Genomic DNA, 16,407 nt, shown 5'->3' with positions numbered 1-16,407 from the left:
ATCAAAAGAAATATTTTAGACGTTCAAACTTTTAGGTGCTTCTTTTTGCATCCAGAACATGATACCTTGATTCATTTCTGAATCGTTAACATGTCAAATTCAGAAGCTGCCAACCTAAGACTCTACGATACACAAAGCAAAGGCCTGTGGATGACAATTCACAAGGGAAACCCTGAGAACACAAACACAAACAAATTCCACTTCAACAGGTCATTCCTGGTCAACAGTTTGTTACGTTTTTCACATGAAATATAATCTTTTCAAAACAAAAAACATCAACTATTGAAAGCTACAGACTGTGAAGCGGCAGAGGGAGAAGCAGCCCTGGAGCCCTGCCCCAGTCCCCGGACTTACCTTCTTTTTGTCCCGCATGGAGCCTTTGCCTCGGACCATTATCTTACATCCTGTCTCAGCTTCAAGTTGCTTTGCTGTCAGTCCCCTTGGGCCAAGGATTCTCCCAACAAAATTAAACTGGAGAAGAAAAAATAGAATCACCATCCATAATCCACCTGCTTCATTCATGGCTCTTCCAATTATTCTGAAACATGCTATTTATTTTCTGAAGTCTAAAGTTAAATACCTTTGAACACTAAGTTCAAATATAACCTTAGAGACCTTATGAATTTCCTGCCAAGTTGAAGGAAGACATCACATGTCATGTAACCAGAGAATTTTAATGAGCTTGACAAAATCTTAAATGCTACCCAAGAAAACAAATCCCTATGAAAAACCGTCCTTTTGTAAGCACGCCACTGAGGAAACTGTTCATTATGTTAGACCATGACAGCCTTCTTTTTATGAAGATTTTCAAGAAAAATTCCTGTCTTACTTACCCAGAAATGTTTGACTTGTCCACTGGACATGTTAGAAGAACATGGACTGCCAGTGTGGGCTCCTGGGTCCAAAAATGTATGGACAAGTCTGTGTAGGCCTACATCAGTCCCTACATGCCGGCCAGCACCCTTGCTTTCCTGTCTGCTTCCTTCCACCTTCCCCTACCAAATATTCCAGCAAGGAGCCTTAAATTTTGTTGTGACTATGACAGTCATGGGCATGTAGAAATAATTACCAGCCCTCAACAGAAACATCTCATATTTATATATGAGGTAATTTATAAAAAGGCCTACAGAAGACTAGACGGATTCTGAATATTGAAAAGCAAGTTATCCTCATCCGCATATCATTTTTATAAAAGGCAAAAATGAGCGTGTTTCACAATAGGCATTTCCTCTTCTGCATGTTGCTCCTGTGTCTCACTTGCCCTTGGTCCTCAAGGTGCGGCCATGGGCACCTCTTCACCATCTGCACTGCAGGTGTGCAGCTCACCCGCTGACCTGCACGCCTCACTAGCACACGCCATCTGAGACCAGAGACTCTTGGACGAGGTGAGATAACAGGCGCAAAGGGGAAGAAAGGACCTCCCCTCACGTAAACACTTGATCTAGAGCTAACACTAGAATCCAAATTCTGAAATGGGCCTGGCCCCCTGCCACGTCATACTCAAATAAAGACCCTACGTCTGGTTCTCTGCAGAGAGAACTTTTTGAACCTCTTTGTCATTAAGTCATTCTGGCTCTTAAGCAACCCTCAATAGGGTTTCTGAGGAGCAGCTGGTAGGTCTGAACTGCCCACCTTGTGGTCTAAGTGCTTATCCTACAGCGCCACACCGGACTCCTCTGTACACCTCTATACTAAGCCAGAACTCCAACTGAGCAATGTACTCAGCTTCCTGGATCCCAAGGATGCCCAGTCCCCTTGACCTTCCCAAGTATCCACCCTGAAGGAACCACAAACAGACTATAAGTCACGTGTGACAACCCTGAAGAGCTCACATATCACGGCCGCTATTATCAAGCTTCAATGGCAGTGAGTAGTGAGTAATTCTAAAAGTCACCTCAAATGTTTCTCCATACTAACCTGGTGGAGTTGTAATGCAGAGGCTTAAGTGTGCACAAACAGCACACCACATACAAAAGGTCCATGTGCTAAGAATGAACAGCACCCACTACAAACTCACCTCAGGAAACACAGCCCTGACTCTTCTCACACATTCACAACACACACAGTCGAGCACAGAGTGTCCACAGCCAGTGAAAAAAGAGATCCCTGGTCCAGCACTGGGCCCTGGTCATCAAAGCAAGCTCCGAGTTCTGAAGTTCAGTGTTGCACACGTCATAGGAACAGACACACAAGTTTCCAAACACTGGAGGAGAGGCCCTAGCCTGAGGGGACAGAGGAGAAAGAGGGGAAGAGGCTGTTCTACAACAGTTGTACACACCCACGTTGGGGGGGGGGGGGGGGGGCTTGTCAGATGCAGTGTGGTCAAGCCCCAAATCACAATGCCCAAGCACAAAGCTTTCCCATGATCCCCAGGACCAGATCCTTGTGAGATATATATATATATGTATAGGGCTCTCACTGACTGATTTTCACAAGTAGATCGATCTAGTCCATCTTTGTGTGGAAGGAAGCTCTGCTGAGAATCACTGTTGCTGTTACTGTCGTTAAGTGCCATCAAGTCTGTTCGGACTCACAGGGTTTCCACTAGCAGCTAGTGAGTCTGACCTGCCAACCTTGCAGTTAGAAGAAGTCCAGTGCTTATCCTCCATCATCTGAGCCACATGAAAACAACCCACGGCAGAGAGGGTGCACTGAGCGGGAATCAAACTCCAGCGCTACACATGGAGATGAGGAAGCTGCCGTGGCGCCGGTACTCACTGGGGCCCCATACAATACTAGACTCAACACGAGGAGAGGGATTTGGTTTTCATCCAAATCTCCAATTTTGTGTTGTGGATGCTGTTTATCTTAGTCATACCGGCAAATGTAGAGAGTAGTTATATTTGTTTGAATTCGCACTCCCCTGAGAACTAACAAAGCTGAACATGAAAATACCCTTTCCCGTCCTCTGGCTTGTCTTCTAGCCTTTTAATGGTGTCCTAAGATAATCGGCCATCACCTGTCTGTCACATACTATGGTGGCTTGTGAACTGCTAAGACGCTAGAAGTTTTCCCACTCGTATTTTAAATATCAGCATGGTCACTCCTGGTGGATATCTTTCACAGGAGCTTCCAGACTAAGACAAACTATGAATAGTGGCGAAACACTGTCAGATACAGTGCCAGAACATGAACCACTCAAGTTGGAAAGTATTCAAAATACAACTGGGGAAGAGCTGTCGCCTCAAAGTAGTCATTGTTACTATTTCTAATTGCCTTGTTCCGACTTACAGAGATCCCGTACTGGGTTTCTGAGGAGTGACTGGTGGGTTTGAACCGTCAAACTGTGGTTAGCAGTCCAGTCCTTATTCTACAATACCACACCTTGACTCAAAGTAGAGTTAAACATAGTAACAAGAATGAAGCAAAGCTTTCGGAACTTTCATTTGCTGACTGGGCACAACTAAAGTGAGGAGAAACAGCTGCAAACATCCATTAATAATCAGAACATGTAATGTATAAAAAAAATGAATCCAGGAAAATTGGAAATAGCCAAGAATGAAATGAGCTAGTACTGAGCATTTTGAATGTAATAATCATAAAGTTTACCATGCCAGGAACGACAAATTCAAGTGTCACATTCATTGTCAAAAACAGCATTTCAAGTTCTATCTTGAAGTACAATGCTGTCTGCGATAGGATAATATCCATACGACTACAAGGAAGACCACTTAATACAACTATATGTTCAAATTTATGCACCAACAACTAAAGCCAATGCTAAGAATTCTACCAACGTCTCCAGTCTGAAATTGATCAAACATGCAATCAGGACGCATTGATAATTACTGGAAACAAAAAGGAAGGACTCTTAGTTGGTAAATAAAGCCTTGGTGATAGAAACTATATTGAAGATCCCATGATAGAAGTTTGCAAGACCAATGAAATCCATCAGAAATATACTTTTTCAACAACATAAGCAGTGAGTATACTTGTGGACTCGTCAAATAGAATAAACAAGAATCAAACTGACTCCATCTGTAGGCAGAGATGATGCAGAACTTCAACATCAGCCAAAACACATCGGGGCAAACTGTGACACAGACCATCAATTGCTCATATACAAGTTTAGGCTGAAGCTGAAGGAAATTTTACAACTCCACAAGAACCAAAGCATGACCTTGAGTAGATCCCACCTGGATTTAGAGACCATCTTAAGAACAGCTTTCATGCATTAAACCCTAAAGATCAAAGACCAGAAGAGTTGTGAGATGACATCAATAGTAACACATCTGAGGGAAGAAAAAGGTCATTAAAAAGACCAGAAAGAAAAAAAAATATCAAAGTGGATGTCAGAAAAGACTGTGAAATTTGCTCATAAATGTAGAGTAGCTAAAGTGAATGGAAAGACTGCAGTAGTAAAATTGCTGAACAGAAAATTTGAAAGGGCAGGTCCAGACGACAAAGTCAAGTATTATAAATGTGCAAAGACCTGGAGTTAGAAAACCAAACGGGTAGAACATGCTCAGCATTTCTAAAAAGACAAAATTCACATCTTGAGTTGCAATGTTAAATTGTTCTATGGTTAAGAGCTGTGGCTCTGTCAGGTAAGTAATGAACTGCTAACTGCGAGGTAAGTGGATCAAGGCCAACAGCTGTTCTCTGGGAGAAAGATGAAAGTCAGAATTGACTCAATGGCACTTAAAAACATTGGCAAAAGTCTGAACAATGCAGGAAGTATCCAAAGAACATGGAAACATACACAGAGTCACTGTACCAAAAAGAAATGGTTGATGTTCAATTATTTCAAGAGGTAGCATATGATCAAAACCCGAGGGTATACTGTTGAATGATGAAGCACAAAGGAGACTGAAATCATTGCTATGAAACAATGAGTATAAAAACTGATGTTCCCCCATGTGAACTACCACTCAGTTCACAACAAAAACTTAAAAGAAAAAAGCAGCGACACTGGAGATGGAGGCAGAGATGAGGGCATGGAGAACTAGAGCAGCTGAGGACTCTAGACTCATGGAAAGAGAAAGGCTCATGGCCAGGAGGCAGGCTTGCAGAACGTGCCCTTTGGTTGTTTAAACGAGTATATATATTCCTGCCTGTATGTACAAACCACCTCCCCTTTCCCTGCAAAAAGACAAAAACAAAAAAAAACAAAAAAAAAACACCACAGAGGGAATGGAAGCAAATACTGTTGAACAATGATGCACGGAGGAGATTGCAATCATATTCTCCCATGTGATAGCGCTCAATTCACAATAAAAACTTAACAAACCGATGGTAGTGAAAGAAAGGTCTGAGCTGCACTGAAAGCGCTGGCAGAAATGTAGGCTCCAGAACTTGAGGGGTATCGAGTAAAACCTTTCAACCCACTGAGGCAGCGCTACAGGTACTTGTTATGTGCTATCGAGTCGATTCTGACTCATAGGGTTCCCAAGGAGCAGCTAATGGGTTTGAACTGCCAACCTTGTAGTTCACAGTCCAGTGCTGATCCTACAGTGCCACACTGGAGGCACTAGCAGTTATCTATGCCAAACAATGTGGATGATATCTACACCTGGTCAACCGACTGGAAGAGAGCCATAGAAAGGTGACCCAACAGAACTTGGAAACCATCAAGCAATGTCATTAACATCACATGTAAAGTAAAATTTTGCTCAATTTAATTAAAACCAGTTGCAGCAATTCATCAACAGAGCTGCTAGAAATCCAAGCCAGATGGTAGCTCTTGTTGTTAAGTGCCAGCAAGTCAGTTCCGACTCAACAGTGACACTGTAGAGGGTTTCCAAAGCACAACTGGTATGTTTCAACCATGGATCTTGCATTTAGCAGTCCAGTCCTTACCCTACCTCACAACACCAAGACTCTGTAATTATTAGTTGTTGTTGTTGTTAAGTGTCATCAAGTCGATTCTGACTCATAGTGACCCTGCAACAGGGTTTCTGAGGCGCTGCTGGTGGGTTTGAACTGCCGACCTTGGAGTTCAGTCTAATGCTGATCCTACAGTTCTTGATTTTTAGCTCTTCCACTTTGTTTTTCTCCAGAGTGTCTTACCTAGACAAGGCCCACTGCATTTCTACATGTATTTTAGCATCGGGTGGTCATTTTCTAAAATAATACTTTGAGGAATATTAACTGGGTTCATATTCCAATGTGGAATGCTCAAAGCTGTGGCGGTGGCGGTGGTGGTTGTGCGCCGTGGAGTCGGTTCCAACTCATATAGTGACCCTGTACAGGGTTTCTGAGTCTGTCAATCATTACAGGAGCAGAAAGCCTCATCTTTCTCCGGTAGAACAGCTGGTAGTTTCAAACTGCTGACGACCCTGAGGTTAGCAGCCTGATTTGTAACCACTACGCTACCAGAGCTCCTTGAGCACGGAATAATTTCCCCAGATGGTCAGGTCTTCTATGGTTTCTCTCAAGAACATAAAGCTTGTTGTTTTCATCGCCGCACCTCTACTCACCTTTTGTTAGATTTATTTCTAGATACATGGAGACCTCTTCTGCTGTCGCACAGCATGGTTTTCATTGCATCTTCAGGTTTTTCTGTAGCAATCATGTACTCGATAACCATGTTTCATTATGAATTCTAGTAACGTTTCTGCAGATCTTTTGGGATCCCATCAGGAAACAATCGTAACAACATATGCAAATAAACAATCTACATTTCTCTTTCCAACTCTTATGCCTTGTATCCCTTTTTCATGCTATTTGTAAAGCACTGGTGAGCTTCAGAGTCAAATATACATTTACCATCCTCGACTTGTTGCAGATTTCAAGAACTCTCACTTCAACAGTCCTACCCTACAGTAGGTTTGGAGTCCTGGTGTGGCACTGCAGGTTAATGCACCAAACTGCAAAGCTGTTCAAACTGTAAGGTCAGCGGTTCAAGCTCACCAGCTGCTCCTTGGAAACCCTATACAGGGTGGCTATGGTTGGAATCAAATCGATGGCACTTAACAACAATAGTAGGTGTGAACTTGTAGACGTATTTTATCAGATCAAGAAAATCCCCTCCAATCCCTAATTTCCTAGGAGTTTTCATCAAGAATACATGCTTAAATTTATCACAATTTCGGCACCTTCTGAGACAACCATAATATCCCTCCTTTAGTCTGTGAATATAATTAAATACACTAACTGTCAAATGTTACAGCAAACAAACATTCTTAAATGAACTGCACTTGATCTTGGTGCATTATCCTTTTTATAAATTGGTGGATTCAGTTTGCTAACACTTTGTTGATAATTCTATCCCTGAAATTTATCTTTGTGAATGGAATTGGCCTGTAGTTTTCCTTTCTCAGAATATTCTTTGTTAGTTTGGCATCCTAACAAACTGGGATGAGTTGTCTCTTTTTCCTCCAATCTAAATGGACCTCAGTTTCATGTGATTTCTTTTGTAAACACCGCCACATTCTTCAGTGCCCCTCTAGAGCCTGGAGGGTCCTCTGTGAAGGTTTGAAACTTCCATCTCCGTTGCTTCGACAGAGGCACCAGCACTCTTCCTATTTCTTTTCCTCTGTCAGTTTCAGTAAGCTTCCTTTACCCAGAAAAGTGTCCACATTATTGAATTCTTTCACATATCATATATATAATGGAGACCTGGTGGTACACTGGGTAACTAACAGAACACATCAGGTTACTAACAGAAAGGTCAGCGGTTCAAATCCACCAGCTGCACTACAGGAGGAAGATGAGTCTGGCTGCTCTCATAAAGACTGACAACCTCAGAAATCCAAAGGAGCAGTTGCTCTGTCCTACAGGGGGTGTCATATAACTGGGTCAGTGTTTTCTTTTCAGTATCTGTAGTAAAGTCCCTTTTCACATTCCTGGTTACCTATATCAATCTATCTCTTTTTTTCCCCCCTCTCTCCATTTTCAGTCTTCCAATCTTTTTAAATTATCTGATTCTGGTTTTGTTAATGAAGGTAGACTGATGTTTTCCAAATGGCCACAATTCTCCATCCCTCCGTGCATCCGTGCCTTTCATAACGTCTATCTGCAGCTGATCCCCCCTCCTCAATGTGAGGCCTGCTGGGATTTGCTCTGGCCAATACAGTCGGGCACAGAGCCGTGTACAGAGAGCAGCTGAGGCCTCCAGAATTGTGTGGGCTTCTGTTCTGAGGGGCCCGACTGGTGCTGTGTGCTGACGCCATAGCTCAGACTCACAGGAAGCCTACAGGACAGAGGAGCAGTGCCCTATACAATTCCAAATGGCTGTCATCTTTAAGGAAGCAGAACGCCAAGTCTTCTTTCCACAGGAGCAGCTGCTGGGTTCGAACCCATCAACCTTTTGACTGGCAGCTCAGTACCACTAGAGCTCCTTCTTGTTGTTACATGCCATCAAGTCGGTTCTACCTCATAGCTAATCTGTACAGGGTTTCTGAGAAGTGACTGTTGAGTTTGAACCACCAACCTTGTAGTTCAAATCAACTTTATGGTCCTGTGCTTATCCTACAGTGCTACACCAGGGACTCCACAGGGGCTCCTTGGAGTCCTTTTATTGCCATGTATACAAATTCAGATTCAACCATTGAAAGTCATGTGACCCACTGTTACCATAGCTGCTGTACAGCCACTCAGCTGTCAGGATACAGACAGAAGTGCCCTGCTGAGCCCAGCTGGAATGGCCAGTCTGCACAAGCAGGTTCTGGATCAATGGCCCTTGTTTTCAGGGTTTATTATGCAGTAGTAGCTAGCTGATAGATTCTATCCAGTTTGTGCACTGGCTTTCACTGGATCCTTCTCTGAAATGCATTTCTCTCCTTTCTTTTACGCCTGCAGGTTTACTCTCAATTCTTTTTTCATTTTTTTAAAGTGACTGGGTAGGTCATAACACTGTTCCTTCTTTTCTAATAAGCTGGAAGTGTTAAGAACCCCAGAAAGCCCGGCTTTAGCTGTGACCCATTCATTATCAGGCAGGTCAAAACACTTTGATAGCAACTAGATATCTGAATGTGTTTTTCTCATTTCAAACATATAAGGGTTTCCTAATGATCTTTGCTATTGATGTACAGCTTCTTAGCATTGTAATCAGAAAACATAGCATGCACAATTTCAGTTCTTGGTACTTGTTTAGACTAGCCAGGGTTATTACTACATACTCCATGGGGGGTTGGAAAGAACACATATTCCACTTTGACAAAGTTTGTCATTTCTCCTTTTAGTTCTTTGTATTTTTTGTGTTGTAGGTTTTAGAAGCTGTGTTATTTGCTGTGTACAACTGTTAAAACATATCCTCCTCCCATCATGAAGTGCTCCTCTTTCTAGTTCATACTTTCTGCCCTGAATACTGTGCAGATGATAATATCAACATCTGTATTTGCATCTTTCTTGACTCTATTACTTTCAACATTTTGAAATCCTAGTATTTTAATTCTGGAAGACAACTACCTGGCCAACTATCTGAAGAGATTCTTATTTGTGCCCATTCCAAAGAGTGGTGACCCAACAGAATGAGGAACAATATCATGGACATCCCATGCGAGTCAAGTTTTACTAAAGGTAATAAATATAAAAATGGCTGCAACCATACATTAACAGAGCAATTCCAGAGGTTCAAGCTAGTTTCAGATGAGGACAGAACGAGGGATATCATTGCTGACATCAGATGAATTTTAGATGAAAGCAAAGAATCCCAGAAAGATGTTTACTTGTGCTTTATTGACTACACAACTGCTTTTGGTTGTGTAGATCATGACAAGCTATAGACAACACTGCTAAGTACAAATATTCTGGAACACTTAAATTTTGTGCTCATGAGGAACCTTTACATAGAGACTAAGAGGCAGTTGGTTCAAACATAACAATGGAACACCAAATGGTTTAAAATTAGGAAAGGTGTATGCCAGGGTTGCATTCTTTCACCATACTTACTCAATCTGTATGCTGTATGAAGAAAAACGTGGCATCAGGATTGAAGGACAAGAGATTCATTAACAGCCTACGATATGCAGATGATACAACCTTGCTTGCTGAAACTGAAGAGGACTTAAAATACTTACGGATGAAAAATCAGTCTTCAGTATAGGCTGCATCTCAATGTAGAGAAAACAAAAATCCTCACCACTGGACCAATAAACAATCCATATCAACGGATAAAAGACTGTGAAGTTATCAAAGACTTTATTTTGCTGGGATCAACCATCAACATTCGAAGAAGCAGCAGTCAAGAAATCAAACCATGTGCTGAATTAGGCAAATATGCTGCACAAAACCTCTTTAAAAGTGTTCAAGAGCAAAAATGTCAGTTTGAGGACTAAGGTGCACCTGACCCAAGCTGTAGTATTTTTCAATACCCTCATAATCCATGAGAAAGTTGGACAGTGAATAAAAAGGACTATAGAAGAATTGAGTTATGGTGTTGAAAGAGAATATTAAAAGTACCATGGACTACCACAAGAACAAAACAATCTGTGTTGGAAGAAGTATAGCCAGAGTGCTCCCTGGAACCCAGGATGGCCAGACTTCGTCTCTCAAACTTAGGACATGTTATCAGGAAGGACCAGCCGGTCCCTGGATGGTAAAGTGGAGGGTCAGTGAAAAAGAGGAAGAGCCCCAATGAGATGGACTGGCACAGTGGCAGCAGCAATGGGCTCAAGCGTGGCAGAGATTGTGAGGCTGGTGATGGCCCTGGCAGTGTTTCATTCTGGTGTGCAGAGGGTCACACTGTGAGTCAGCACCCACTCAATGCCATCTAAGAACAACAAAAGCACTTTAACTGGGACTCTGTATATAGCATCTAATAATGAGTTCTGTTTCTCCACACATCTAAACATCTCTGATCTTAACTGGAACCCACAACCCATTTATATTACATGGTTGACATTTACCTCCAACTGACCATTTCAGGCACTACGACTAAAACTATGAGAAAATCAAACCCACTGCCATGGAGTTGATTCTGATTCCGAGGGACCCTAAAGTACACAGTGGAACTTGAGACTATAATATAAGAGGGGGCTTCAAAGAATTCATGGAAAAATTGAATTACACAACAGCAGGATTGTTTTCCATGAACATTTTGGAATTCCACATACTGGAATATGGGCCTAAGGACAAGAGAAGCAATGATGATCACAGGCAGTCCTACGCTGACCTTCAGCAAGTCTCCCCACTCTTCTGCCTTGTCCTAACTTCTCCTGTTCATGTAATCACTGATTATAAACATGTTCCTCAGTTTACCCCAAAATAACCTGGAGAGAGAGAAGGATCAATCTCCCCACCCCATTCTTCACCAATTCAGTTTAGCTTTGGTCATTTTCACTACAACAGATGCTAGGGATAAAGAAGAAAGAGAAGAAAAACTGCCCTGCTCCTTGTAAAGTGTATGGAAGGGCTAATTACTATATGCCTGGTCAGGGACATGGAACTACGGCAATGCTCTAGGCTGACCCTTTTCCCAGACAACTCACGGAACAGGTACAAGTGACAGATCACAAACATGGAAAAGCGCCGTCACAAGCACTGCCACCATGAGTTAGCACTGCCAATAACAAACCCCGTCGCTCTGTGGACCTGTGTCCTTGGAAAAGCTGGCTGGCAATAGAAGACATGCAAAACACTCTTTCTGGCACTGAGTCCCTGGGCATTGCAGACAGTTCATGTGCTCAGTTGCAGCCCAAAACACTTGGAGGTTCGAATTCATCCAAAGGCACCTCGGAGAAAAGGCCTGCGAATTTACTTCCCCAAAATCAGCCCCTGCAAACCCTAAGGAGCACAGGTCTACTCTGACAGGAAGCTGACGTTAAGTCAGAACTGTCTCACGGGCAAGTGGCTTTGCTGTTGCTGTTCGCGATCCTTTCCACGCAGTGAAATTCCTGAGGTAAAGCAGCGTGAAGACTGGACAGAAGGCTCCCAGGGCAGCTCACTCATCCTCATGACAACGATTCGTTAATAAAAATGTTTTCAAACTAGCCCAAACCAAACACTGGTTCTCTAACACAACATTTTCTGACCTTAAAGATGATCCAGCCTCTAGTGCACCAGGAGCCCACAAAGCATAGCTCGGGGGCGTCCAAGTGCCCCCCACCCCTCCAGGTTCTAACATAACTGACACCGTCAAGGTCAGCCTCCTCAAAATGTGGTGAGCAGAGAATGGAAAAAATTAATCATAGCAGCTGCTTTGTCTACTGCAACCAATTTCCAAGTTAATATCGTTTGCCTTGCATTAAAATTCATTCAGTGTTGATTTATCATGCCAGTTCTGCAGCTTCATTCAATTAAAACAATGTCACAACACTTTCAAAGAAAATCATTTCAAACAGGCTGAGCTAAGTGAGACTCTAAAGGCCAAAATAGAGAAAAGCAGCAGAAAAAGAAACCAAGCCTAATTAACCCGACAGCGTAAGCACAGACCTCTGTAGCTTACCAACTGTAACTCAGCCAAGAAGAGGTGTAGCCACCACCCACAAAACACTGCTACTGTTGGTGCTCACTTCATTCGAAAGAGAGGTGACATATTTCTCCCAATGACAAAACAGAAAGTAACAGGGCTCACCTGTGCATGAACCTTTTAAGAATTCAACTGAATATTAAAACCTCCTGTGGTATATTTTCAAAACTGATAACTAATACTAAAAAAAGTAGATTTCCAGTAACATTCCAGTGAAACACTTCTAAGAAATACTAAAGAGTAATCTCTACTTAGCGTTTTGAAAAGAACATGTACTTCCTTTGGCTTGGTTTTTGCACAAAAGACGGACAGTTTGTTTTGAAATGTTGTGTTTGTGGAGTCTCTAAGGTGATTTTAGCTAGATACCTGAAAACCTTACGCCTGATCGTTACAGTGTGTTAAGTTACACAAACCAAAAAACCACTGCCAACACATAGTGAGTTCAGAGAGTTCATTCCAACTCATAATTAAGTTTAATTATTATAGGACCAAAGTAGAATAGCCCCATAATAGGATTTCTAGAGCTGTGCATCTTTACAGAAGCAGACTGACTCATCTTTCTTTTGCAGAGCACCTGGTGGGTTCCAATGACCTTGTAGCTAAGAGACCAATGTTTAACCCAATACACTACCACACAGCAAGTACAAAACACAAGTGTATATGTCTGTGTATCTGTTGGTTAAATCCTTTCATGAACAGAAGACAAAGTTGTCATTGCTTTCATCTCGTTGGGAGTCTCCCTCTTTTTCACTGACCTTCCACTTTGCCAAGTATACGTAATGCTCTTCTCCAGGGATTGGTCCCTCCTGATAATACGTTCAAAGTATGAGATGAAGCCACCCTGGCTTCTAAGGAGCCTTCTAGCTGTGCTTCTTCCAACACAGATTTGTGAGTTCTTCTGGCAGTCCCCTGATGATGTTGCTAGGGGTCAACAAGTTGGTCCCCACTCACAGTAACCTTATGCAAAACAGAATGAAACAATGCCTCATCCTGCGCCATCCTCACAATCGTTATTAAGCTTGAGCCCAATGTTGCTGCCACTGTGCCAATCCATCTAGTTGGGGGCTTTCTCTTTTTCACTTACCTTCACTTTACCAAGCATGATGTCCTTCTCCAGGGATTGGTCCCTCCTGATAGTATGTCCGAAGTATAAGAGACAAAGTCAGGCCATCCATACTTCTAAAGAACACTCTGGCTGTACTGTACTTCTTCCAACATAGCAGTCCACATTCATCTCCAGCACCGTAACTCAAATGCATCAAGTTGAACCTTAATCCTCAAATTGGCATCTTTGTTCTTCAACACTTTCATCAAGAGATCTTGGGTAGCAGATGCCTAATGCAGCATGTTGCTTAATTTCTTCTTGACTGCTGCTTCCATGAATGCTGTAGGTGGATCCAAACAAAATGAAGTCTGACAATTGCAATATTTTCTCTATTTATCATGTCATGTGGTGAGGAGTTATGTTTCCATTACTTTGAGGTACAAACCATACTGAAGGCTGCAGTCTTTGATCTTCATTAGTATTTTAAGTCCTCTTCTAGTAAGTACGGTTGCATTATCTACATATCACAGGTTGTTAATGAATCGTCCTTGAATCCTAATGCCATGTTCTTCTTCCTATAATCCAGTTTCTTGGATTATTTGCTCAACATACAAACTGAGTAAGTTTGGTGAAAGAATATAACCCTGGTGCACACCTTTCCAGATTTTAAACCATTCGGTGTTCCCTTGTTCTGTTCGAACAACTGCCTCTTGGTCTATGAACAGGTTCCTCATGAGCAAAATTAAGTGTTCCAGAATACTCATTCTCTGCAATGTTGTCCATAGTCTGTTATGGTCCACACAGTTGAATGCTTTTGCAACGTTAATAAAGCGCAAGTAAACATCTTTCTGGTATTCTCTGCTTTCAGCCAGGGTCCATTTGACATCATCAATGAGTTCCCCAATTCCATGTCCCCTTCTAAATCTGACTTGAGTTTCTGGAGTTCTCTATCAATGTGCTGTTGCAGTCATTATTTAGTTAACTTCAGTTACTTGCATGTAATATTAATGATATTGTTTTGAGGATTTCCGCATTCCATTGGGTCACCTTTCTTTGGAATGGCCACAACTATGGCTCTCTTCCAATCAGTAGGCAAAGGTGAGTGAACGCCTCCAATGCTGCATCAGTTTGTTGAAAGATTTCTATTTGTATGCCATCAGTTCCTGGTACCTTGTTCTTTGCCAATGCATTCAGTGCACTATGGACTTCTTCCTTCAGAACCACTGGCTCTTGATCATATGCTAGCTCTTGAAATGGCTGGCCAGCAACTATCTCTTTTTGATACAGCGACTCTGTGCATACTGACCATCTTCTTTTGATGCTTTCTGCATTATTCAATACTTTGCCCAGAGAATCCTTCAATATTGCAAGTTGAGACTCGAATTTTTTCTTCAGTTCTTTCAGCTTGAGAAATGCTGAGCATGTTCTTCCCTTTTGGTTTTGTGACTCCAGGTTTTCACATGTTTTAATACTTGACTCTGCCTCTCTAGTCGTCCTTTGCAATTTTCTGGTCAGTTCCTTTACCTCCTCATTTCTAACATTTGCTTTTGCATATCTATACTAGATAACAATTTTCAGAGTCTCTTCTAACATCCATTTTGGTCTTTCCTTTCTTTCCTGTCTTATTTTCCAACTACGGACCCTTCCTCTTTGCTTCAAACCTCTGCATTCCAATCACCAGTTAATTATCAATACATCTTGATTGCTTGTTTGATTAATTTCAGACTGAAGCAGCTGATAGAATTCTTCAATTTCATCATGACTGGCATGAGACGTTAGTGCGTAAATTTGTCTAATAGAGGTATTAACTCGTTGTCCTTGTTACTCTTGTCAAGCGCTGTCACGTTGGTACTGATCCATAGCGATTCTCTATAGGGTTACCAAGGAGCAGCTGGTGAGCTTGAATCACTGACCTTGCGATTCAAACCAACTTTGCAGTCCAGTGCATTAATCCACAGTGCCCCACCAGGTCTTCCTTGTAGTTATATGGATATTATCCTATCACAGAAAGTGTTGTACTTCAAGACAGATCATAAATGAAATGTTTTCTTGATTTGGTTTTTTGGATGAGGAATGTGACAGCTGCCATTCTTCTTGAATCGGTAGTTACCGGCACAGACAAGGGGCTACCTCGAACCTAGTGAACAGCAGTGAGCCTGCAAGATCAGCAAGAGGCACAACCCCTTCACAGTACAGGTGTGCTAAAGGAAGAAGGCAGGATGAACAGCCCAACACGTCTTGTACTCTGAGGAGACAAATGCCTACTCCTCTTCTGCTCCCATTTTCATTCTAGAGAAACAATTAATGGGTCCTCTGGAAGAACCACTGGTCTGTCCCACGGGGTCCCCTGACAGGGACCCTTCGTGCAGAATCTTTCGCAAATTTGCCTTCATTAACAACTTTTCTGGTGGCACAACTTCAAGGTTATATCATGAAAAACAGTAACACCAGGCGCGAGGAGGAACATTGGTAACCAGTTACAGCCAAAATATGTGCTATGCCACGTCACTTCAACCCAGCAGCAACTACTGAGGGTAAATGCCCATTCTTTGAGTATAGTTGTCATTGATTGGAACCATTTCGAACAAACTTAGGGATTCAGATAAATGACTATCCATCTAGAAGCTATAGGACAACTAGAAAAAGAAACGCTTTTATCCAATTAAAATAAAAACATGAAGACAGTGAAAGCCCACAGGGGATTCAGAACATAGCAGATGACAGGACTGGTGAGAGCGCAGTCCAGGCCCTCACACACAAGGTCCTGCGCTGCTGTCTGCTCTCGGCTTTCACTTCCTATGGGGCTCTTACTCCTGAGACACATGGCTCAGGGCACCCACAGTGTCTTCTGCAATACACAGCACACAGGCGGAAACTAGGACTTTCTATTGTGGATTGAGTGAAAGTTTACAGGGCACATCATCTGTTTCACATTCAACCATTCATATCACTTGTTTCATTACATTGATTATAATCCCCTCCATATACCATCAGTTAAAAGTATTTCTCT

At 42.3% G+C, this 16,407-nt stretch overlaps 1 protein-coding gene across 5 annotated transcripts in view; it reads right to left on the bottom strand.

Annotated features, from left to right (window-relative positions):
• The window catches only part of LOC102831275 (protein quaking-like), a 179,874-nt gene that overhangs the window by 109,802 nt on the left and 53,665 nt on the right, over positions 1–16,407 (bottom strand). For all 5 annotated transcript variants that reach the window (XM_006871169.1, XM_006871172.1, XM_006871171.1 and 2 more), the window contains exon 3: positions 355–471. In XM_006871169.1, coding sequence (XP_006871231.1) covers positions 355–471 — 117 coding nt within the window. The remainder of the gene's footprint in view (positions 1–354; positions 472–16,407) is intronic.

The sequence above is a fragment of the Chrysochloris asiatica genome, unplaced genomic scaffold (assembly GCF_000296735.1).
Source record: "Chrysochloris asiatica unplaced genomic scaffold, ChrAsi1.0 scaffold00162, whole genome shotgun sequence".
Lineage (NCBI taxonomy): Eukaryota > Metazoa > Chordata > Mammalia > Afrosoricida > Chrysochloridae > Chrysochloris > Chrysochloris asiatica.
This window is presented reverse-complemented; position numbering and strand designations above follow the sequence as displayed.